The sequence below is a fragment of the Ursus arctos genome, unplaced genomic scaffold (assembly GCF_023065955.2).
Source record: "Ursus arctos isolate Adak ecotype North America unplaced genomic scaffold, UrsArc2.0 scaffold_1, whole genome shotgun sequence".
In the NCBI taxonomy this organism is placed as follows: Eukaryota; Metazoa; Chordata; class Mammalia; order Carnivora; family Ursidae; genus Ursus; species Ursus arctos.
The window spans coordinates 49,185,924-49,211,443 of record NW_026622763.1 but is presented as its reverse complement, the minus strand read 5'-3'; the positions used below and the strand labels follow the sequence as shown (position 1 = coordinate 49,211,443).

Below are 25,520 nucleotides of genomic sequence, written 5' to 3'. Positions count from 1 at the left end.
ATGCTTCTCTAATCAGCTAGAGGAAATTTCCATTGATCCAAACATGCAACCTAAAAAAAATATTTTCCAGATAAACTTATAAAATAATTGACTTTCATCCTTTGTTTGTCTTTTGTAGTTATTTATTTTTCTCAGATTGGGAGAGCCTTTCTGGGGAACCTAAGGTGGAAAGGGCTTTCATGGATGGCACCAACCGTAAAGACTTGGTAAAAACAAAGCTGGGATGGCCTGCTGGAATAACTCTGGATATAGTATCAAAGCGTGTTTACTGGGTCGACTGCCGTTTTGATTACATTGAGACTGTAACTTATGATGGAATTCAAAGGTAAAAAGTATTTTTTTTGTAGCTTCATAAATTTGGGGGAAAGTACATAAATTTATGGCGAGGGATACAGAGGGACCAGAATTAAAATACTGCTCTGTTCGTTGACAATACATCTTGAATGACCTTTGTGTTGACATTTGTGTGAAGTGACATTTGGGGGGGGGGGGTGTTAACTTTCCTTGTGTTCCGTGATAGCATTCGTTACATATTACGTAGAGCATTTGTTCTTTGATTTCTCCTCTCCAACTTCTCCGCAACTCCTAGATGAAGCACATTATTTTCATTAACTCCTGAGTCCATTTATTTCTCTGGGTCCCTTAAAGTTTGTCTCCAAAGATCACTTTATCTTTTTAGCTTACTAATTTTCCCCCACTGAATAAATAAGTTTTATTATTTATTTAGCATTAGCTGGTGGGAATTAATTGGACTTTACTCTGCCCTTATGTACTTCAAATTTCAAAGAGAAATTCTGACTTGTATTTTTACCTGATACACTTCAACGATATTTAGATATTGAGCATAAAATATGGCATACTTTTTATTTCATCTTAATCTAATAAGAGTTAACTGTTAATTAGTTAAATTGTTAACTATTTTAGTTTCTCTGCTTTTGATATTTTCAAAAATCGGTTAAAACACAGTTTTTAAATTCTGTCAAAACTACTCTTTGTGGCTTCAGAAAATAAGCAGGCCAATTTAATTTTTTCCAAATGACTTGATTTTATTGTTTTCTGAATGGAAGGAATATTATAGTTTTGTTTTCTCCTTTGTCTCTATTTTGTAAGGATGGTATCACCGTTTGCCACTGGATTTCATATTCTTAGAACAATCTCTGCTTGGCTAAATGAAGTGATTGGGTATTAGACTATGACTTCTCATCATTAAAACTGGTACCCATAATGAGAATGTGAATAAATTTAATGAAAACATACCAATCAACCCAATAAGTCATACAAAAACAGTTGAGAAATTGCCTAATTTTTTTTCTCTTTGACACTATATTAGATGGTATAAATATTTTTATGCTAAGGTTTAAGTAAAACATAAAAACATAACAATCAGTGGAATTTCAGAAATATTTGAGTGCTTTGCTGGCTGTGAAGAAACATCAAAGAGCTATTCAAGCTCACGGGGACAGCTGAAATCATAAAGTCACTGCCTGTTGCTTTGCCAGCAGGTGGCATTCAGGGTTCTGGAATTTGCTAACTGAAAAGGAAAAACCATTCTCTAATCTTAATGTACCATGTCATTATGGAGTGTTTTAAAGTGTGCGCTAACTTATCAACTTAGGTTTCTTTTTCCCCCCATGTTTTTGGTGTGTTTCCCAGCCTTAGTATCTTCAGTTCTTTCTTAGACTCCTATTGTGTTTTTTAGTTTTCAGCGGTGTTAGGATTTTTCTTTAAGGTCTTTCTATTTTGCAAAGAGGAAAAAAAAATGCGTTTTCCCTTATGCACCATCCTCTACCTCACTTTCTTTATGTGGCCTAAGTGACTTACTGTGTATGTAGAAGTAGTTATGACAGGCACTGTTGATTTTCTTTCCCTTGCTTGGCACCTTTTACTTCTTTTTCTTCTACTGAAGCAGCTCTGACCACTTTGTGCCTTCACTACAAGTATGATGAGCAGACAGTTTTATCAAGCAGAAACGTAGCAGTGGTAGCACTACTTTTTGATTTCCCAAAGTGACATCAGGAGTAGGTCTGTGTCTTTGCTCTGGGTTGAACTGTTCTGCTCACTATCCTGCTCCTTGATGCTAAGAAATGGTTAATGGTACAGTGTGAAATACATTGAATTCCCTTGTTATACTTTTTCACCTATGGATTACAAAATATTTTACATCTTAGTGGTTTTTTTTGTTTTTTGTTTTTTTGGTTTTTTTTTTGGTGGGGCAACCTTAATAGAATGAGAAGCATGTAAAAAAACAGTAATTTTTCAAAAAATCTGGAACAAAGTAGAACGGGGACTGAAATTTTATTTTCAAGGGTCTTTCCCAAGAGACCACATGAAAGTCCTTCTATCAAATGTAGGTCGAAATATATCCACATTTTAAAATGTATTTTTCTATATATCCTGTGTTTGTAACAAGAAATTACTTAGCATTTTAGGCATTTACTTGAACTAATTCCACCTTTAATCGAAATGAAGGAAAACAAAAACATTGTGATATACATCTTTTGTAACAGGAAGACAGTAGTCCAAGGAGGCTCACTCGTTCCTCATCCCTTTGGAATAAGCTTGTTTGAAGATCACGTATTCTTTACTGATTGGACAAAGATGGCTGTAATGAAGGCGAACAAGTTCACAGAGCCCAGTCCACAAGAGTACCACCAGACTTCTCTGAGGCCCTTCGGAGTGACTGTTTATCATTCCCTCAGGCAGCCCTACGGTATGCCCCAGAACAATGGAAACCCTGCTTAGTATTGGCCTTGGTAGAAAGGTTTTCTCAATGCTATGGAAGTTAATCATGAGTGATCTCATGAGATTTCGGCGACATTTTCAAATATATGATGGGTTATCTAGAGAGTTAAACTCTCTGAAATTGGCTCTGTAGGTCATGGGGCCTTCTGAAAAAATTGATGTATATCAGAGTTCAAATGCCAAATCTACAGGAAACTTAGGGATGTATTTTACAGACATTCATTGGCACCTACAATATGCCAGGTCCTGTCTTAACTGCTGGGGATGTACAGCAAATAAACCAAACCAAAATATGTATCCTCATTTTACTGGGAGAAATCTTGTATTCAATCCGTTAATATTAAAGTTGAGGAAACTTGAGGCTTGGAAGAAGAAACCAACATGCCTAAGTGTTCATTTGAGGTAGTGTCAGAGCCAATTTATTCTTCTTCTCCATTGTATATGTATGACACCTGTTATTTGGTTTATGTTGGATCTGTGGAAGGCTAACAGTGTTTGGTGTCTCATAGGCTGGTCACTTATCAAAGAAAAGAAATATTTTGATCCAGACACCATTTAGTCTTTTATTTTATAGTAAGTCTTGTTTGTGTTTCAAGGTTTTAAGTTGACAAAACTATTGTGACTGTATATGGCTCTTTTCTGTATTTGCTTGTGCATCAAAAACATAAAAAGAAATATGATAAACTATACTGATTGAAAGTTTAGTATCAGTGAACAGTAATTCTGGGAAAGGCAGATTTTACTTCAAAACTCCCACATTGAGTGGTGGGTCTGACTTTAGGATGGAGAAAGACCAGAAAGTAATAAGGTTGATCTTTTTTTTAAAACAAAAAACCAGCCACTAGAACTGATACATTGAAGGATATTCATCTCAATGTAGTCATCCTGGGATAACATATAATTTAGCTGAAAGTACATACTCCATCTGAAACATTTGGAAGTCTCTATTTGGAATAATCAGTTCATGAGCTACTAAATTCCTATTTGCCCTTGACCAAAAACATTACCCAATTTTATCATCCAGATTATTTGTTTGTTGTTTCCCCAAATCAATCCACCTGAGAAGGTAAAGAGACATTTTTAAAATTAAATTAAATTAAATTTTTTTTTGGTAAAGAGACAATTTTAAAGAAAAAGTCAAAAGCTAAGAAGACAGTTTTCAAAGCAGATATGACCTTTTTGGCTGTGACAAGTTGTATACAATGAGCTTTTTAAATCATGGCTTTGAGAATGGGTTTTAGAAGTATAAACTGGTTTGTATTGCAGGCTTGTAGGGTTTTGGAATCAGATCTGGATTTGACTTCTAGTTTAGCTGCCGAATAATCTCGGACAAATTGTGTTACCTTCTGGAACTTTGGTTTCCTCTTTTATAAAATTGGGATCATAATACTTAGCTCTTAGAGTCATTGATTGTAAGTTTGCTTACTTAAAAAGCATGCATCCAGTGGTTATGGTTACTTATTATATCTTATGATTGGTCAAAATAACACTCAAGATTTTTGGGAGGAGGCGGTTATTTTTTAATCACTGGGACTAGCAGACGTAATTACCTTGGGGAGAAGAACTCCCAAAGTTACTCAGCTGTGGGAATCCTGTGTGTTGCCACTACCAGTTTGAGGGTAGGTGGGAGAGCTTATATGGGAGTGTATACAGCAGCAAACAGCAGTGGTGTTTGAGTTCCAAGCCCATTATTTTGTTTCACGTACCTGGCTCAAAGTGGTTTCACATATCTTGGGTAATCATACGTTTCTAATTGAGATTTAACCCTGTGTATTTTTTCCTCTAGTTAGCAATCCATGCAGAGATAACAATGGGGGCTGTGAGCATGTCTGTGTCCTCAGCCACAGAACAGATAATGATGGTTTGGGTTACCGCTGCAGGTGCACACTCGGCTTCAGCCTGGATGTGGATAACCGCCACTGTGTTGGTAAGAAATCGCTTCCGGGCTGTCTTTCTGGCAGGCAGCGTAGCAGTATGTGCTGCTTTTGGACTGGGTCAGCTTCCTGTCATACTCCTTCATGGTGAATAAGCATTTGGTAGCTGACAGAGCATCTTCCTCAATAGGCATTACTTCCCTTACACACAGGGTTCAAAAATGTAAATTTCTGTTCTTTGGGCCTTTCCTTTAATTGTACATCTAGGGTTTCCTTGGGCTCCCTTTTCCCTTTTCTCCTTCCTGAACTCTTTGTCTCCTTTGAAAATTATGCCTTTGAAATTCCATAAAATCTAATTTTGAGTTTTCTCTGCTATGTACACCTTTTCCACTTTAGATGTTAGCCTTCAGTTTATTGGGAAATACTTCCCATCCCTTCCGTTGCCCTCTCTAGACCCCCGCTTCTGCCTCTCGAGGGGGGTGGTTGACCTCGATCCTACTTGGCTTTATTGCTGTGTCCCAAAGCAAACTAAGTGTTGGGACGGCTCATTTCCTCATCTAGTTTTTTGCTTTTCAGTTCAGATTTTCTCTTTATATCTGCCTCTATGCTCCAGGATTCAATTATTCCCTCAAACACTTCTTTTCTTCCTCTTTGGTTGTCTACACATCTACTCCTAAGTAGACTATTGCCCCACCTCAGCTGATAATGAAATGCATACTCCTGCAATATTTGGTTTTCTTTTCTTCCCCTTGAAAACTCTCCTTTTTAATGCCTTTGACAAATTCTGGCTCCCCATATGGTACTGCTTTGGGCTGGTATGTAAATTCTCTAATTCTAATTGAGGCAAACTTGTTCACTTTGTAAGTAATCCTAGATTCAGATAAAAATCACCCTCATTCGGTGTTATGCAAACAATGAATCATGGAGCACTACATCAAAAACTATAACGATGTACTGTATGGTGACTAACATAACATGAGGAAAAAAAATCACCTCATTCAAAAAGTCCTGTGTCTCTATTACATTGACACTACATTGTCTAATAATTTTGCTCTTCAACTCCTGCAGTTTTTATCTTTGTCTTGGGTATACTCCTTCATCTCTCTCTTTATGATTTCCTGACATACTGTTCTGTCTCCTTCTTTGATTTTAAAATCACTTCTTTTTTCCTTTTTCCTCTATTTTTCCTCTCCTCTCCCATCCTTCCCTCCTTTATTTATTTCTAAATAACTTACTTCGTTGCTGTTAATTCTTCTTTTTCGCTAGTCTTAAGACCTTAAAAAGTGCAGTAGGATTCTTTGTATAGATTTCTATACAAAAGTTAATCCAGATCAAGAATTTTGATGGACCACAACTTCTTAATCCAGTCATCTGTTGAAGGGCATCTCGGTTCCTTCCATGATTTAGCTATAAGAAGTTGTGGTCCATATATACAATGGAATATTACTCAGCTATCAGAAAGAACGAATTCTCAACATTTGCTGCAACATGGACGGCACTGGAGGAGATAATGCTAAGTGAAATAAGTCAAGCAGAGAAAGACAATTATCATATGATTTCTCTCATCTATGGAACATAAGAACTAGGAAGATCGGTAGGGGAAGAAAGGGTTAAAGAAAGGGGAGGTAATCAGAAGGGGGAATGAAGCATGAGAGACTATGGACTATGAGAAACAAACTGAGGGCCTCAGAGGGGAGGGGAGTTGGGGAATGGGATAGACCGGTGATGGATAGTAAGGAGGGCACGTATTGCATGGTGCACTGGGTGTTACACGCAACTAATGAATCATCTAACTTTACATCGGAAACCAGGGATGTACTGTATGGTGACTAACATAATATAATAAAAAAACATTAAAAAAAAGAATTTTGATGGAATTACTATGCCATTCAGTTAATACTGCTTTAGAATTCATCATAGAGACAGTGTTTTATATAAATAAATCTTAAGGATAAATTTTTCAAGAAGAAGTAAGATTGTAACAGTTGTATCACCTTCATAGCTGCTTATCTTTTTTTCCTCTCTTCCCATTATTTCCAGCAATGTTTTCCACGGATTTGTTTTTTATGTTTATTTCAGAATTGTAAAATGTGCTTTATGGATGTATAAATAATTTCTCTGGAATTGAGGGAGGACAAGAACCTCCCTCAGTGTAGCCGATGGTGTCGTGTTCTTCTTCCTACAGCTGTTAAGCAATTCCTGATCTTTTCATCTGAAGTGGCTGTTCGTGGCATCCCATTCAACCTCTCTACCCAGGAAGATGTCATAGTTCCAGTGACAGGAAGTCCTTCTTTCTTTATTGGGATTGATTTTGATGCTCAGGAAAAAACTATCTTCTTTTCAGATACATCAAAAGACATGATTTATAAGCAAAATATAAACGGCACAGGTGAGAATACATTGAAATTTTTTTGCACAGTTTGTCCATTTTTTAATAATACTAGTAATTTGCTTACTAGAACTTACTTAGCTTGCTAAATACTTCTAGTTCAGGAAAAGAAATCCATTGCTTTTCTCATGACTTTAATTAAAACAAACACTTCCTTTCCTTAAGAGTGTGTTTTTAACAATGAGAAATATTAACATAAAAGAAGCTGACATTCCATAAAAGGAGAGTCAAGTGTATTAAAGTCAGTAATGGGTTAATTGATTAGAGGCTGTTCCTCATATTCAAGCAGCCAGATGACCTCTCTTGAGGGATGTGGGGCTTGAAATAATAATACCCCCATGAATTATATGGAAATATGGATTTACTGTAATTTTTCATTTGGTTGGAATTCTGTTAATATCTTCATAATCATCACAGAAAGATAAATTATGGCCAGTCACACTATACTGGTGAGTACTCTATTGAATGATGGCATAACTCAGTATTTTGATTTTATAACCCACTGGAGAATTCTACCAAACATTGAAAGAAGGATTAATACTGATTCTTTTGAAACTCTTCCAAAATACTGAGAAGGGGGGAATACTTTCAAAGTCATTCTATGAAGCCAGCATTACTTTGATACCAAAACCAGATTAAGATACCATAAGAAAAGAAAACTATAGACCAATACCTCTGATAAATATCGATGCAAGAATTTGCAACAAAATGTTGCAAACAGAATTCAAGAACACATTAAAAGGATTATACACTATGACCAAGTGGGATTTATCCCTGGGATGTAAAGATGGTTCAATATATGCAAATCAATAAATGTAATACATCACATCAATAAAATGAAAGATAAAAATCACATGATCATCTCAATAGATGCAGAAAAAGCATTTAACAAAATAAAACATACTTTCATGACAAAAACTCTTAGAGTGAGTATAGAAGAAACATATCTCAATATAATAAGGGCCATGTACAGCATACACACAGCTAACATTATACTTAATGGAGAGAAATTGAAGGCATTTCCCCTAAGATCAAGAACAAGGCAAGGATGCCCTCTGTCACCACTCCTATTCAATATAGTACTGGAAGTCCCAGCTGGAGCAATTAAGCAAGACAAAGAATTAAAAGACATCCAAATCAGAAAGGAAGAAATAAAAAAGTAGTTAATTGCTGATGATATGATCCTGTAGATATAGAAAATCCCAAAGGATCAGTCAAGAACTGTTGGACTTAATCAACAATTTCCATAAAGTGGCAGGACACAATCAACATAACAGAAATCAGTTGCATTCTTTTACACTAATGATGAAGCATCCAAAAAAGACATCAAGAAAACCAATCCATCACAATAGCATCAAAAACAATAAAATACTTAGAAATAAATTTAACCAATGAAGTGGAAGATCAGTATAATGAAACCACAAAACTTAGATGAAAGAAATTGAAGAAAACACAAAAAAAGGAAAAACATCCCATGTTCATGGACTGGAAGAATTAATATTGTTAAAGTGGTCATACTACCCAAAGTCATCTACAGATTCAGTGCGATCCCCATCAAATTACCAAAGGCATTCCTCATGGAAATAGAAGAAACAATGCTAAAATTTGTGTGGAACTATAAAAGACCCTGAATAGCCAAACTGATCTTGAGGAAGCAGAACAAGGTGGGAGGTATCACACTTCCAGATTTCAAACTATACTACAAAGCCATAGTAATAAAAACAGTATGATGTGGAACAAAAATAGACATATCATGGAACAGTGGGACAAAATAGCCCAGAAGTAGACCCCAGCATATATAGTCAACTCATATTTGAGAGGAGATTCAAGAATAACCGATGGGAAAGGGATAGTCACTTCAACAAATGGTGCTGGGAAAACTGGAGAAACACATGTAATACAATGAAATTGAACCCTTATTTCACATAAGTCACAAAAAAAATTAACCAAAATAGATCAAAGACTTAAAAAACTGATACCTGATAACATAAAACTTCCAGAAGAAAATGTAGGGAAGAAGTTCATCAATACTGGTGTTGGCAGTAATTTTTTGCACATGATGTCAAGCATAAACAACAACAACAAATGGGACTACATCAACCTCAGAAACTTTTGCACAGCAAAAAAACAATAAAATGAAAAGACAACCTACAGAATGGAAGAAGATATTTGCAAACTACATATTAGATAAGGGGGTCAGTATCCAAAATACATAAAGAACTCAGTCTAGCTCAATAAAAACAACAGCAATAACAACAACAGCAACAACAAAAATCTAATTAAAAAGTGGACAGAAGAACCAAGTAGACATTTTCTCAAATGGGACATCAAAATGACCTATAGACGCATGAGAAGATGCTCAACATCAATAATCATTGGGGAAATGCAAATCAGAACTACAATGAGCTATCCCCTGATATCAGTCAGAATGGCTCATATCAGAAAGAAAAGAAATAACAAGTGTTGGTGAAGATGTAGAGAAAGGGGAACTCTGAGGCACTATTGGTAGGAATGTAAATTGGTGCAGTCACTGTGGAAAATAGTATGAAGTTTCCTCAAAAAATAAAAAATAGAAATACCATATCATCCAGTAATTCCACGACTGGTATTTGCCCAAAGAAAATGAAAACACTGATTTGAAAAGATACATGCACATCTATTTTGTTGCAGCCTTATTTACAGTAGCCAAATTACGGAAATGGCTTGTGGCCATCAATAAATGAATGGATAGAGAAGATGTTGTATATATACACGATGGAATAATACTCAGCCCTAAAAAAGAATGACATTGTGGGATTTGCAACAACATGGATAGAGCTGGAGAATATACTGTTAGATGAAATAAGAGGGTCAGAGAGACAAATACTATGTGATTCACTCATATGTGGAATTTAAGAAACAGATGAACAGAGGAAAAAAAGAGACGAAGTAAAAAATAGACTCTGAACTGTAGAGAAAAAATCGATGATTACCAAAGGGGAGATGGGTGGAGGGATGCATGAAATAAGTGAAGGGGATTAAGAGTACACTTACTAGATGAGCACTGAGTAATATACAAAATTGTTAAATCTCTATATTGTACGTGTGAAACAAATGTAATAGTGTATATTAAGTATACTGGAGTTAAAATAAAAAAATTCATCTTCCTCTCTTTCCTTTTTCTTTGCTTTCCTTTTTCTTTTTTTATTTCAACCTTTTTTTCCCATGATGGACGCTTTCTTCAAATTTCTGTGATTCTTGTTTAATATTAAGGGCAAGGCTATAAAAGCTACCAGAAGGTCTGTCTGTAAGTATGAGCCTCATCAGCTGGTGAACTTGAGGTGATGAGGCAGCTTTTCTGTTCGGGAGCTCCCAAACATTGGTATTAGTAAATGATACTAGTAAATCTTTTGTTATTAGTAGATGTCTCCATTCTCCTTGGTGTGCGGAGTAAGAGGTGGTGAGGGTAGCTTGCTGTCTATGTTCTAGGAGAAGTACAGAGGACAGGGGGCTGAGGACCTTTCAGTTCATGAGTCACACAATCCCCCTATATTCAATTCTGTTCCATCCCAGCATTCCTGTGTGCACTGTGGTATCCTTGAGCCCACGGCATCTCTGCCTCAGTTCCTTCACAGAAGATCTCTGATCTGTTAGAGGAGGTAGATGGAGGAGAGTGGCACAGATGCTTAGCCTCTGAGAGGGACCTGGTGGTCTGATTGCCCTGGATACCAACTTTTAACTAAGCCCCTTAGTCCTCACCCCTGCGTTTCTCCCGATACCTCTGAGAGCCAGTATGCTGAGGCTTCGTGTATGTGTGTGTGTGTGTGTGGGGGGGGGGTCTTTCCTCTGCTGGCACTGAGTTTGCAGCTTTCTCCCCCACTTAGTGAGTTACTATCCCTCTAATCACTTCATCTTCTAAACCATGGAAATCTCTTATCTGCTGCCCCTGTACTGGCATTTTGAGAGTTTGGAAGGAAGAGGAGAAAACATATGTGGTCAGTCTTCTACTTTGAATCAGAATGCATCTTTTCTGGGGACCAGAATTAGGTCTGCTGAGCTTGGAGAACTCCAGTCAATCTTAGTGCTCACCAAAAGGCAGTCTTGGGTCTCTGAGCCCCATGTAGGCTCAGTCTCCTACCAGTGTCTCACAGGTCAGCTCCCTTCTGCTTTGTCAAACTGGAATGCTCATCAAGCTTTTTGTCAATTTTAAGTCTACATGTTGAGCAAGTTACCTTTTAAAATATTCTATAGTCAGTGGTTAAACTTTCTATGCTTTGATGAGGGAGGTGTCACATTGCTGTTTTCCAGGGAGAGAAATAAGTGTTGGTGAGTAAATGTGTAGAAAATGAGTTGTCAGAAATCAAATTAAAGTCAAGATCAGCTGAATGAAGCTCTCAGGGAACTCAGATATGCTGAGATCTCTCGTCCTAAAAATTCAACCCACCTTCCAGTCCATGTGTCTCTCTAATTACAGTGCTCTCTCTCTTTCATTTCATGGTTGGACTATATGTTCCTGTTCTCACTTCCACATGTGTACTTCTTATTTCTCATTCCATCCCCATCTGCCAACCATGTCACTTGAAACCTTTCTCACTTGGTCACCTCCAGTCTCATTTCCTTCTCTTTCTTGGCCATTCTTTCTGGTGTTCTTTACAGATCTTTCCTTCTTTGCCTGCTTCCTAAACAACTGTGTTCTCTAGTGTTTAACATTGGTTGTCTTCTTCATGTTCTGCATAACTGCGCCTTCCATGTCTTTGACTACTGCTATGTAGTGATTTATAGGTCAGTGTGGGGAGACTTACTGAATGATTTTCCTCCTAACCTGGGGAATGAGGGAAAGATCAGGGAAGGCTCTTTCAGTTGATGACATAAATCTCCTTCCAAGCTCTCTAAGGTTCAGACCCGTAATGCCAACTGCCTTTTGGATATCTCACCATATATCCTACAACCACCTCAAAACCAATAGGTCTAAGGGGACATCTGTACCCTGTTTCTCACAGACCTCCTGCCTTAGCATAGAGCATGACCACTCTCCCTTCCCCTCTTATTCCCCCATTCCTCCCAGAATCTGTTGGTTACCTAACTTTCTCCTTTTCTTTTAGCCTCTATCATTAACTCATTAACATCTGAAATGTGGAATTCTCAGTCCGTCTCCCTCTCACTTCCAAGCCTTTGCTTTTCTATAGCACCCAATTCACCCCTTCCTTTGGGAAACTTTTCCTCACCTCCACCTTGCCATATGCTTCATTTGGAGTCTGTGTTTCATACCATTCTGTGCATACCTCTGTCATAACACCCATTACTCTTTGATTTTTGCCCCTTGGCCTAATTGCCGCCTCTTCACTCTCCCACTTCATTATAAATCCCTCGAAGGCAGTGTCTAGACTTCTTTCAAGATGCTTCGTTTTTCTAGGACTCAGTTTCCTCATCTGCAAAATAGGGATACTAATAATACTTTGATTGAAGGGTGGATGAATCCATGTAAAATTCTTGGATCAGTTCCTGGCTCATAATTAGTGTTCAATATGAGCTATTATTATTAATACTATTAGCAATATTATGTCTGGCACATAGAGGACTTTCTTTTTATAATTCATTAAGTAGATGAATGGAAAAAGCACTAAGATTGGTTTTCCTACTTCAAAAAAAGTGTTACCTTTTACTGTGACTCAGATTTTCTTTAGCGAAAATAGGAAAAAGAGAGGAAAAGACATAAAAATTTCACAAAGAGGAAAGTCATCTTTTTTCTCCCATACCTAATTCTGATTTTCTTTTGGCATCTTCACTGGTCTTCTCAAAACGTGGCAACTTAGAGGTTTTTGAAAGGCTGTTGATGAGAGGGTTGGGCCGTCGCACCTCAGAGATCCCCCCCCCGCCGGTCGTACCTGGTGGTGTCAGCTTATCAAAGCTGTCTGTGGGTGGTGGTTGTGAATATGTGAACTCAGGTATCTTCTCTTCAGATGTTCTGCAATGAGAATTTTTTTTTCCTGCAAGGTTGAACAAGGGAGTAAATGTAGGGCATACCACTTCTGGTTCTGTTTATCAGAATCATATCTGTTCTTTGAGAACCAAACTTTTGGGAATGGATAGATTCTAGGTTTATCTCATGTTGTTGCTCAGCTGTTTAGTCTTTTTTTTTTTTTTTTAAAGAATTCCATATGGGTTACTGAAATATGCTGTAACTCTGACACAATTTAAATATGCAGTAGTATGAAAGTGTATGTCATAAAATATGTTTAGTTCAAACCTTGTCCATATTTCAACTTACAGGAAGAGAAATTCTCACTGCCAACAGGGTGGAAAGTGTTGAAAGTTTGACTTTTGACTGGATTTCAAAGAATCTCTATTGGACAGACGCTTCTTACAGGAGTGTCAGTGTCATGAGGCTAGCTGATAAATCGAGACGTGCAATAATCCAGAAGTTAAATAACCCACGATCAATCGTAGTTCATCCTATCGCTGGGTAAGTGTGTTCGTGTTTTCTGAAGAGCTTGAAACTGTATGTCTTTTAACGTTATGGAAAAGTGATGCCACAGTTATTTGGCAAGTTCAGCAAATGTAAGATTGAACTATATAAATTGAAATCACCTTACATTTTATCCTTTTAGCATAAGCTTAAGTAATCACTTTATCTCCTTGAAAACTCTTTCTCCTTAGTTTCAGCTTTCCCAGTCTTCACTGAAGTGTGGGTTTTTTTCACAACTGAAGAGGACCAACAATGTGATAACAGGTTCAGTAGAGAAGGATTGAATGTGCAGTGGAATTATCAGGAAAGGCTTAAATTCTTTCCCTGCTTTAATGTATTGATACAAAGCTTAGCAAAACTTGCTTAATCATTCAGTAGTTTTCAGAATAAGAAGTCTTTCAGACTACAGACTAAGTTTCATGTTTAACCATTCTGTGATTGGTGGTGTCAGACAAGAAAGACAGAACAGTTTATGCTATTCTTTTTTAGGTTCTTACGTTTCTAATTTAAATATGGTTAATAGCTAATATGTTTGTTTGGAACAAGTCTGAATTGGGTAGTTGTATTTGAGGGGAATTAAAAAAAAAAGAAAATGAGTAGGAATTCACTTAAGCCTGATTTATTCAGGGCACATAGTAAGCATTTTACATAATCTTGTCTAATTCAAAAGCTGGTTTGTGAGCCAGGTAGATAGAATACCTGTTAGGCAACAGTTAGGATTCAAATTCCAGGCCCACTTGACTACAAAGCCTTTGCATCTAAGAACTCTGTATGCTGCCTTTAGAATGTTTATTTTGTATTTAAATTTTCTCCCTGTGAAATAATGTAAGACACATTTAAAAACTGGTGATACAATTAATAAGAAATTTTATTGCCCTGTAGAGAGTTGATTTTCTAATGAATTTATCTTAAACTAAATCTTTGGCGTTTGGTTTTGAAAAGCTGTTAAATTCCTTTCTACTCACTCCTTCATTTAAAAAAATATGAAGTCACATTTTGGAAAGTTATGTTTTGGAAAAGACTAATTTTAGTTTTAAGGCTCACATGAAAGAGAATTTTTTTTTCCCCCTAGATTTTTCTTTTGGTCTCTCCTCAGAATAAAAAAACATGCCTTGGGTAGAGATTGTATGAGTTATGTTGATTTGGGTGCATTCTTCATCAGCGATAAATGCTTTCCTGCAAATTGATCAATTCCTTGTGGAAGATGACTAAAGAGCTATCAAGTGTGTCCTAGATGTTTAATCCAGAGAGGAAAGAGATTAAAATCTGTTTTCTTGCCCATAGTATATCATTTCATTTGAACAACTTTGGAGTATTTAAAATGTAACCCAGCGGCGCCTGGCTGGCTCAGTTGGTGGAGCATGTGACTCAATCTCAGGGTTGTAGGTTCGATCCCCATGTTGGGTATAGGGATTACTTAAAAAATAGTTATACGCAACTAATGAATCATTGAACTTTACATAAAAAACCAGGGATGTACTGTATGGTGAATAACATAATATAATAAAAATATTATTATGAAAAAAAGTGGTGTAAGGATCTCAAAAAAAATAGAATCATAAAATGTAACCTGAATTATGTCTTTTTAAAGAATCTACTTGGTGACAGTAGTTTTAGATCCTAGGTCTGGCACAGTGGTTCTCTCCTCTGGATGCCCATTTTAATGCCGTTTGTATTTGTGCCTTTGGTTGTAAGTTGATAACTAAACTTTTAATTAAGAGTTAGATTTAAAAAAAAAAGAGATCAGTTGTATACTCAGTCTGTTTATTACGCAGATTTTTATTTTTTCTGTATAAACCCAATAGCATATACAGAAAATGAAATTAATTGTAGCAAGTCTCTGGAAAATCTGAATTTGTGCTAAATCTTTCCAAGTCATGTAGTTTGTTCCAGTGTTAACATGTTTGATTTCTTACCTCTTTTTTTAGGTACATATTCTTCACTGATTGGTTCCGTCCTGCTAAAATTATGAGAGCGTGGAGTGATGGATCTAACCTTTTGCCGATAGTAAACACTACTCTTGGATGGCCCAATGGGTTGGCCATTGATTGGGGGTAAGTAGGAATCATCCCAAATTACTGAGTTCCCACTTACTGTGAAACAATTATGAAGCAATATGATGGAGTAAGGAAACTGGTACTACTTGCACTCAGATATTTTTACATCATTGATTAGTGCTGGGAGAAGGCTATAGAATGATACAAGGATACAAAGAACACAAACACAGTAGGCCAGCTTCTGCTGGGATGAAAACTAGTGCATTCATGAATATTCTGAGGAAATTGATAGAGGAGGCAGAATCATAGGACCTTGTGGAAAGTCAGTATAGAGGAGGCTAGACCCAAATCCCATTGGAAGTAGAATAGGGATTTGATGAAGTTCAGGTCATGTGTAATTTTCATAGAGAGCATCTTGAGGATGGGAAATCTTTGGTGTCAGTTAATCAACAAATGCATATGTGCATATGTGTGTGTGTGTATATATATATACACACACACACACACACTCTGGGAGAATTTTGAAGTATAAGAATTCTCAGGAAATTAATCTATCTAGGAATATAGGAAAAGGTAACAGGATAAAAAAGCTTATGTACATGAAATGCCAAAGTAGTTTATAGGAGAGACAAAGGAAAGAAATGTATTTAGCCTTTTAAACATGGATTTCTTAACTTGTGGACTTAACCAGGAGAAAAATAAAATACCTAACTTGGAGATAACAACATTTTAAGTTTTCTTTCTTTTTTTTTTTTTAAAGATTTTTTTTTATTTATTAGAGAAAGAGCATGAGCATGGGGGAGGGGCAGAGGGAGAGGGAGAGGGAGAAGTAGACTCCCCGCTGGGCAGGGAGCCCCATGTGGGGCTCTATCCCAGGACCCTGGGATCATGACCTGAGCTGAAGGCAGACACTTAACCAACTGAGCCACCCAGGCGCCCCCATTTTAAGTTTTCTAAGATAGTTAATTAAAAATCGCTTCATGAATCGCTTCATGAAAGTACTGTATCTTGGGGGGGGGCATAAAGCTATTACATTTTTAATGAGTATAATTTTTAAAAACTTTGTTTTTAAATTGAACATACCATTTATGAATGCCCTCAGTGTAAAGGGTGCATTATTAGTTTCTGGATAACAGATAACTAAGTATTTTATCATTTTAGTGCTTTACGGTTGTACTGGGTAGATGCCTTTTTTGATAAAATTGAGCACAGCACCTTTGATGGTTTAGACAGAAGAAACCTGGGCCATATACAGCAGATGACTCATCCATTTGGACTTACTGTCTTTGAAGGTATGCTTTGAAGCAATGAAAGTGCGTGTTGTTTTTATACTCTGCAAATCGTTAACAGTAGACTCATCCTTGTTTGACAGTCTCACACTTCCAGGAAAGTTGGTTACTTTAGAATACAAAAAATGAAAATGGTACTATTAATGTATAGACAAAACATTTGTTTTTTTGACTGAACATTTCACTTTCAGAGTGTAATTTTTCTTTTAGACGCTTTTAGATAATAATTGACAACTTAAGAGTATAGCATTTTGTAGATTACATGTATCATATCAAATTTAACTCCCCAAGTACTCTATTGATAAATATCCCACAAAGAAATAGGGAACTACTGCTTTCATCATTTTCGAGAATAAAACAGCAAGAGCGTTTGTGGTGACTTGTAGTGTTTTGTTGTTTTCTGTAAAAATGTCCTCAGAATCCTTGTGGAAAACTTACTACACATATTTATCAACTACATGGTCACTGAATGACTCTGAAGCTTCTTAGACACACATTGGATAACTGATATCATTGTTATATAGAAATGTTAGAATATGGCTTATGAAAAATAGCAAGATGTACTTGTTTTTTCATCAGCCTTTCCAATAATTTCCTGCTACTAGTAAAGATTGCTGGGGGCATGGAATTCTGGGGAACTGCAGCCACAGGGATATCACACCTATGTATCAGTTTCCCTCTTGAGTGGAGGGGTGGTATTGTGGGTTGAGTTGCAGGGAAAAAGAATGTAGCTTGGCACTTGTGAAACAGGTGTTTTGTTTAGTCTTGAAAATAAGGTTTCTGTGAATGATTGTATAGCTTGTGCATTGCACAAAAGTGCCAGGCCAAGAGGGTGAGGAGAGACTAAAATCTACCTGGTTTTGTTTGACAAACCATAGTTAGTCCAGATAGAGAAATGCCGTTTTGTGATCCACCAAAGGCCCTACCCATATGCTAGTTTTGTCTCTGGTTGAAACTTCCTACTCTGAATAATTAGCCAGGTGCTTTAAAAGACTTAGACACTGACTGTAAATCAAAGACTTTCTCCCACACATATAGTGTGGAATGAATAGCTAGTAAATATATTGCATGTTCCATCCTGCTGTCTGTTTATCTGTGGAGGAGTGCATGCTATTTAAAAATATTTTAAAAATGCTCTTGAAAGAGTGAGATTTTTGATGAGATGAGTCAGTTATAAATACTCATCCCTTCCTCTTTATGCCTTCCCATTTATTCACTCCCGTTTCATTAATGATGTCAGACAGCCATTGGCTGTTACATCAGAGCGTTATAAGAATGTTAAATTTTCTCTGCTCTTGATGAAATGCTTTGGGATTGAATAAAAATGCAGTGTCAGTACTTTTTGGTTTTATCAATATGAAAAAAATTTTAGTGCATACTTCTGAAAACAACACAATATTCCCCAAATAATAATAGTAATAATAATAATAATGTTTCTCCCAACACTGCCCTCATTGTGAATTTCTTATGGAAAATTCTTTAATTACACAACACCGTAGAAATCATCATTGTTTTCAATGAAGGCTAGATCTGCTTGACTCTCTGTGCACCACAGAGGAGTGAAAGGTTTATTGAACTTCTTATCTATTTAAGTATAGTAAGATACCTTCATGAGTGGTGGGACTCAGTCTAGATAAGATTTAGTAAGTCAGTGACTGATTAGTCATTGATTAGGCCATAGATAAGGAAAACTAGTCTAATGATAAAATTTGTGGCATTTTAGGCATTTTTTTTTGTTAGTTGGGAATTTTAGTTAAGGTATAGTTAAAGAGAAAAATCCACTGATTCTATTAAAAATGTGCATGTTTAGTTCCCTGCTTCGGTAGCTAGTATGGAGTGAACATGACTAAATTTTTGAAGTTTAGAATCTTATGATGCCTCTTTCTCACTATTTTAAACTTCATGGAATATACCTACGGCAGTAGGGGTAGGCGCACTTCTGTGGATAATTTTATTGATCGCTAGGGCTACTGTGAAAGTTCCATTTTGCATTAGATCTGTATTTTTCCTTCTCAACAGCTTCCTATTACAGTTGAGTGTAAAAAAAAAATTAGTGTCCTCAGTTAAGACATGGGATATACAGAATGGTTGATCTGAAAGGTAACTTAGAGATTTAGTCTATTTCCTTAATTTTACCAAAAAAACCCCCTCACACAGTTAAGTATTTACCTGTAAGCCCTCAGAAGTTTAGTGCTTTAGCTGGGATAAGAACTCAGTCATATGAGGCACATCTAATGCTCTATTGAATAATCCAAAATTTTATTTTTATCTATGGAAGTCTAAACCCAGTGGCTATTAAATGCCATCACAATACTCCATACACACCTGTCTGAACTGGAATCCTGGTATCATTAAATCTATCGCCTTCGCCTTGTAAAGAGTCATTCCTAGAGAGTAACAAGACACAGAAAATGATTACAGAAACAAATTACAGATATTTATGGGAGAATCCTTTCACATTTGCAAGAAGTGTTACAAGCCTATTGCATCTTCCAGAGTGATTTATAAGTGAGCTGTGATGAAAATACTAATCACTGGTGTTTCTTCTTAGACCATGTGTTTTTTACTGACTGGAGACTGGGTGCTATCGTTCGAGTCAGGAAAACGGATGGTGGAGACATGAGGGTTATCCGAAGCGGTATCACTAATATAATGCATGTGAAATCATACGATGCCAACACTCAGACTGGTGAGTGAGATTGCCACGTTCTTTCATATGTTTGTATTTATTTAACATGGTGCCTTCTTTTTTCTTTAGTACTTATGATTTAGTATAGCTCCTGATTGTTATACATTTCTGTCGCCAGATAGTTAAATAATGTAAGACTTATGAACAGTCTCTGTTCAACTCTGTTAACCCTAAAAGTATTGTTGGGAAAAACACATTTTAAGGACTTTCTCTATATTTAAACTGAATATTATATTTGGCATGTTGACTTCCAGAAAGAAGCTACTTTGTAGTGTTGGGTCTGAACATTGTTCTTTTTCCATTTGTTTTCCTTCACAAACTCAACCTATGATCAATCCAGTGGAAGTGGACATAACTCACTCTCCCCGGGTATTGCTTTTTCAGGTTCTAACTACTGTAATCGACCCACACATCCGAATGGAGACTGCAGCCACTTCTGCTTCCCAGTGCCGAATTTCCAGCGGGTGTGTGGTTGCCCCTATGGGATGAGTTTGACTTCTAATCACTTGACATGCCAGGAAGACCCGTCCCGTGAACCACCCATGCAGCAGTGTGGCTCCTTTTCCTTTCCCTGTAGCAACGGCAGATGCGTGCCCAGTAACTACCGCTGTGACGGAGTAGATGACTGTCATGATAACAGTGATGAGCATCTATGTGGTAAATTCAGTAAGTAGCTTATACACAGGAGTTACTTTCTGCGATGAGTAGAACAGAGAGAGGTTGGCTTTTTTTTTTTTTTTTTTTAAGGTTGGGTTATCTCTATGGGAAAAAATCTTTTAGGAATTCAGATTTTTAATATGTACCCCAAGGTTTTAGGAAGCTAGATAATATTTATCATTAATAGATAATATTACAAGTTATTTCTACCATTGATTTGGACTATATTCACTAACAATTTTTTTTCCCTGACACTGGCTGTTTGGATCACCAATACAGTCATGACATCTTGGCAAGCACCTCAAAAGTCAAATAATAAATAGGTTATAACCTTTAGTAGCTAGAGAATAGTATCTCAGAATAGGTACTTAGAATAATTTTTTTTGAAAATCCATGTGTTATATTCCCTTTCCCCCACTTTGGAGTAAAATAGGGTTGAAATGATGGTCTTAACATTTATATTTTTCTTTCAATGGTAATCTAGTCTTTAAAGTCTGGAGCCTAATGAATTCTATTGCAGAAAACAAAAGCATTCCATTAAAATAAAAAAAAATAGATAAAGAACAATTGAAATCTAAGAAATCTCTATCAAGGTGAGATCAATAGTAATAATAACCTGTCTTTTTGAAGAGAAAGAAGAGGGTCAGATTTGAAAATAAAAGTGCCCACTTGTCCTTTTCTGAAATTCCTAAAATGTTTTCTCTTTTGTCTATTATCTTCCTGTTTCTAAAAGTACACTTTTTTTTACCTGAATATTTTATCAATGTGCATTTTTTTAAATGACACATTTTCAAGGTTTCTGTCAACTAAGTGTGAAATTGTGATTAGAGGAAGTAGCTTACAAGTCGGGGATGGGCTTCAGATCACACCAACTAGAGACTGAATGTGGGGCAGATTCATAAATCTCTCAAAGCCTCCGTTTCCTCGTCTGTAAAATGCAGATAATTCTACATACTTCACAGTATTCTTGTGAGGATTAAGAGAGAAAAAATACATGAAGCACTTAGAAAAATGCCTGGTATACGGTAATTGCTAAAGAAATGTCCGCTAGTGATGATGGGGAAGATGATGAGAATGACTGGCACATTTCTTCCGTTGCTGCTTTTTTTTAAATTAAGTTCAATTAGCCAACATATTCTTCTTCTTTTGTATGTTGCTTCCATTGAAAAAGAAGAACTGGGCCTTTACAAGGTAAGAACTCATTTAACCGGCTGTAAAAACAAATGTCTTCGTGACCGGTTTGTTTTCCTTGTAGATAATACCTGTGCACCGTCAGCGTTCACCTGTGGCCACGGAGAGTGCATCCCTGCACACTGGAAGTGTGACAAGCAGTATGACTGTGTGGATGGCAGTGATGAGCAGAACTGTCCCTCCCAAGCACCCACTTCCTGCCCTGCATCCTTCTTCACCTGTGATAATCACATGTGTATCCCAAGGAGCTGGCTCTGCGACACAGATAATGATTGTGCCGATGGATCTGATGAAAAGAACTGCCGTAAGTTTGGAATGGATTTCTCTCGGTTGCTCAGCCTAATGAATAGATTTGCGCAGTTAGTAGACCTTGCACACTTTCCTCTAAGGCTCACATGATTTTCATCGTATCGTAGTCACGTCTGTTCCATCAATTCCCATATCAATAGGCTATAAGATCAAAGACATGAGAATCTTAGCCTCCTGCTGAGCACTGAATTCTATGGATGCAGAACAAGGACTGTCCCTGATGTCTAACATCCAGACACACACTGGGAAAATATTTCTCGACTGACTTTTTGTATATTTAGGCAAATTTGTTTTTTTCTAAATGTCAGTAAATGATACAGACATTTGGCTATTGGTTTTTCTTTTCATTTCGTAGAGGTAAAAAGGGGATAAAATACAGAGGCCCGGAAAATGTAAATTTCCATTATTACTGTCTGCCTGCTTTTCATCTTGCTAGTTCTGATTTCCTTTAGGTTATTGTTTGTTTTTGTGTCTGTAATAATGGTTTAAGGTGGAGCTCCCTGGACTAAGGTCTAGTCTTGGTTTCATGACTAGGCAAGTCACTTTCCTCCATAGCATTTGGACTATAAGACCTCTTCTAGTTTTCACATTCTGTGGGTCTATATTTAATAATATAGACCCTTCATGTTGTGGATGGGGCAGCCAGCACATCTGATTCTAGGGCTATGTCTCTTCAGCAAGGTGGGTTTCTAGATCCTGGTTTTCTAGAATTAGTTGTTCTGCTTAGACTTTGGATTAAATGCAGTAGTGATCTGTCTATATACTGTTGCTGCTAGGCATGTGGGCCATGCTGACCATGGTCCCTAGTTGGGCTCCACTGCTTAGCTTTGGTGCAGAGTCACAGACTCAGTATTCATGAGGTGTAGTCCGGTCCAAGTTCATGATGCTCACTTTGAAAGCATAGTCTGTTTTCAAAGTGTAATCGCAGATTCTGACTCTCACCTATAATCTTTTTATTCTTCTTTCCAAAAACTGCCCTGGCTTTGTGTGTTCTTACTGGGCTGACTTTGGCAATGTGGCTGATTTGAAGGAATTAAATGAGATAACTTGTGTATCTCCTTAGCATTTTGCAGTTTGGCCCTAGTACACACTGAACAAGAAATAAACTGTTACTTGGTTTTGTTTTTGAATGACGTTAGAATTTACAGAGACATGCCTACCTAGTCAGTTTCGTTGTCCTGATCATCGATGTATTGACCTATCTTTTGTCTGTGATGGGGATAAGGACTGTGTTGATGGATCTGATGAAGCTGGCTGTGGTAAGTAGATTGCTTTATACTTATTCATGATGTTTAAAAATACTTTCAATGTTTAGTGGTTTTCTCCTTGAGCTAATTTCTAATGTTTTTTTTTTTTTTTTTCATTCTCAGTAATTAATTGCACTGCTTTTCAGTTCAAATGTGCCAGTGAGGATCGGTGTATTAGTAACATATATCATTGTGATGGTGTTTCTGACTGCAGTGATCACTCTGATGAGATAGACTGTTGTAAGTACCATCTATCTGCATGTTTCATTTTTCTTAAAAGATTTTATTTATTTAAGAGAGGAGTGGGGAGAGAAAGAGTGCAAGCAGGGGGAGGGGCAGAGGGAGAGGGAGAAGGAGAGAGGGAATTTCAGGCAGACTCCATGCTGAGGGTGTGGCCGATGCAGGTGCTGGGTCTCAGGACCCTCAGATCTTGACCTGAACTGAAATCAAGAGTTCGATGCTTAATCAGCTGCACCACCCAGGTGCCCCTGCAGGTTTCAGTTTTACCAGCATTGATATTACTGCAGGTTTTCTCTAATTTGGATAAACTTTGGAGGGAAGACAGCCTGAATTACAAACTATTACCAAAGGAATGCGGTATTGAACATACAGTAAAGTTGACTAGGTATTTCCAAATAATGACTTAACAATTTGTGAATCAAGTGGTTGTATAAATGGGCACTTGCCAATAGTCCCTTAGATAGGTTAAATATTTCTTAGATATTTTTGTTCTTACTATTAATTTTTCCTAAGATATCCTAAATTGGTGGATTTCAAGTTTTTGAGGCTTCCTGTTCATAGAGATATCTTAATGGTTTCTTTTAAATCTCAATAGAGAGATCAGATCATGGTATAGATATGGTGTGAAGTGGTATTTGATATTGACTTAAATGAATTCATTTCAACTTCTATTTGTTGAATATCTGCTAAGATGTTCCTTAGAGTAGGGTAAGAGAAATTATATAACATAAGACATAACTGAAGCAAAGTACACAGTTATAAGGGCCTTAGAAATGGTACAGATAAAATTCAATTGAGGTTCACAGAAAAGAAATTCCTTCTAGCCATAGGATTCAAGGAGCACCTCATGGAATATGAATCTGATGGATCTGTATTCTCTGTGGGCTGGAGACGTGTAGTGGATAGGGTCTCTTACTGCTCACTTTTTGTGTTAAATGGACTTTAGACTTGTAAAAGATTGTCAATAAGGTGACCATTTGTTAGCATAATGGTGTTTTGGATCGTAAAAGATAGGTTTTTGATTAATTTTCCTCCCCAATTAGAAAAAAAGTGTTTCAATCTATGGATAAAAATAAGTTAAATAAAATGCTTAATACTTTATAGATGTGTACAACATGCAGAAATTCTTAATCACTGATTTTCCTGTTTTATGTTGAAAACATGGAATTCTTCTGTGATGATTTGTGGTTAAACTGCCAATTGCCAGTGACTTGCTGTTGCCTTACAAAGCCCCTGGGAGGAAGCTTGGGTTTACCCTGTGAGATAGGAGGCAACTCTTATCTCTCAAGGATTGGTCAGTGAATAGTGGAAAGTTTGCAAAGAAGTAAGGATTTACTGTTACCTTTCGTTTACTTAATGTGTGCTGGTTTCACTGAGTATATAGGTTGCTTGAGGGAAAATTAATAACATCCAAATGTACGATATTGAACACATGGATTCAAAGTAAAAAAATTACTGGCTCGTTAAGCTCTATTGAAATGCACTGCTAATTATTTAATAAAGAGGCAGATAAATTTTATTTAACCTGTAATTGAATGAACATTAAAAACATCGGAAACAGAATTTTCTTTTGACCGAGGAACTTATCAGACACATATAAAGACACATATAATCTTTACCACAATGTCTGAGAACACTATGTCATTTTAGATTTTATATTAAATTTTCATTCATAGTCATTATCATAAACCTACCATTGATCCAAAATCATTTCCTCTGAATCTAGGAAGTATATAAAAAGGATTATGAATTGCATTCACAAGCCCGTCTCCCCATGCGTTTCTCTTAGCAACTAGGCCTCCTGGTATGTGCCACCCAGATGAATTTCAGTGCCAAGCAGATGGTGTCTGCATCCCGAAGAGCTGGGAGTGTGATGGGCACTCAGACTGCGTCTTTGGATCTGATGAGCACCGTGGCTGTGCCCCCAGGACCTGCCCTCCATCTCGTTTCCTGTGTGACAATGGAAACTGCATCCACAGAGATTGGCTCTGTGATGGGGACAATGACTGCAGGGATATGAGTGATGAGAAGGACTGCCCCACTCAGGCCTTTCACTGTCCCAGTTGGCAATGGCATTGCCCTGGCTATAGCATCTGTGTGAATCTGAGTGCAGTGTGTGATGGCATCTTTGACTGCCCCAATGGGACAGATGAATCCCCACTTTGCAGTAAGTTTCCTGACCACAGTTTAATGGCCATAAATTCACTCTGAGCACATGGTGGCCTGCTGTGTGTCACCATTGTCTCAGTCCCCATGTAGCGTTGAGGAAGGGATTTTAGTTCCTCTAGGAGTTCAAATCTGTGTAGGGATAAACATCATGGAATTGAAATAAATCACCACTGGATGATACTTCTCATTAAATCCTTTGCATTTGGTTCTGTGTTTTTACTTTTTAGAAAAATGAGACTAAATGAGGCCATTAGATTGTTAAATTAATTTTTTTTTTGGATT

General features: G+C 37.0%; 1 protein-coding gene across 1 annotated transcript in view; it reads left to right on the top strand.

The window, feature by feature from the left end:
• LRP2 (LDL receptor related protein 2) overlaps positions 1–25,520 on the top strand; it is a 193,719-nt gene that overhangs the window by 69,323 nt on the left and 98,876 nt on the right. The window contains exons 13-25 of the mRNA XM_057318411.1: positions 119–325; positions 2,508–2,710; positions 4,529–4,669; positions 6,802–7,005; positions 13,255–13,447; positions 15,379–15,504; positions 16,609–16,739; positions 19,288–19,425; positions 19,810–20,091; positions 21,338–21,577; positions 22,722–22,841; positions 22,953–23,069; positions 24,859–25,236. Coding sequence (XP_057174394.1) covers positions 119–325; positions 2,508–2,710; positions 4,529–4,669; positions 6,802–7,005; positions 13,255–13,447; positions 15,379–15,504; positions 16,609–16,739; positions 19,288–19,425; positions 19,810–20,091; positions 21,338–21,577; positions 22,722–22,841; positions 22,953–23,069; positions 24,859–25,236 — 2,480 coding nt within the window. The remainder of the gene's footprint in view (positions 1–118; positions 326–2,507; positions 2,711–4,528; positions 4,670–6,801; positions 7,006–13,254; positions 13,448–15,378; positions 15,505–16,608; positions 16,740–19,287; positions 19,426–19,809; positions 20,092–21,337; positions 21,578–22,721; positions 22,842–22,952; positions 23,070–24,858; positions 25,237–25,520) is intronic.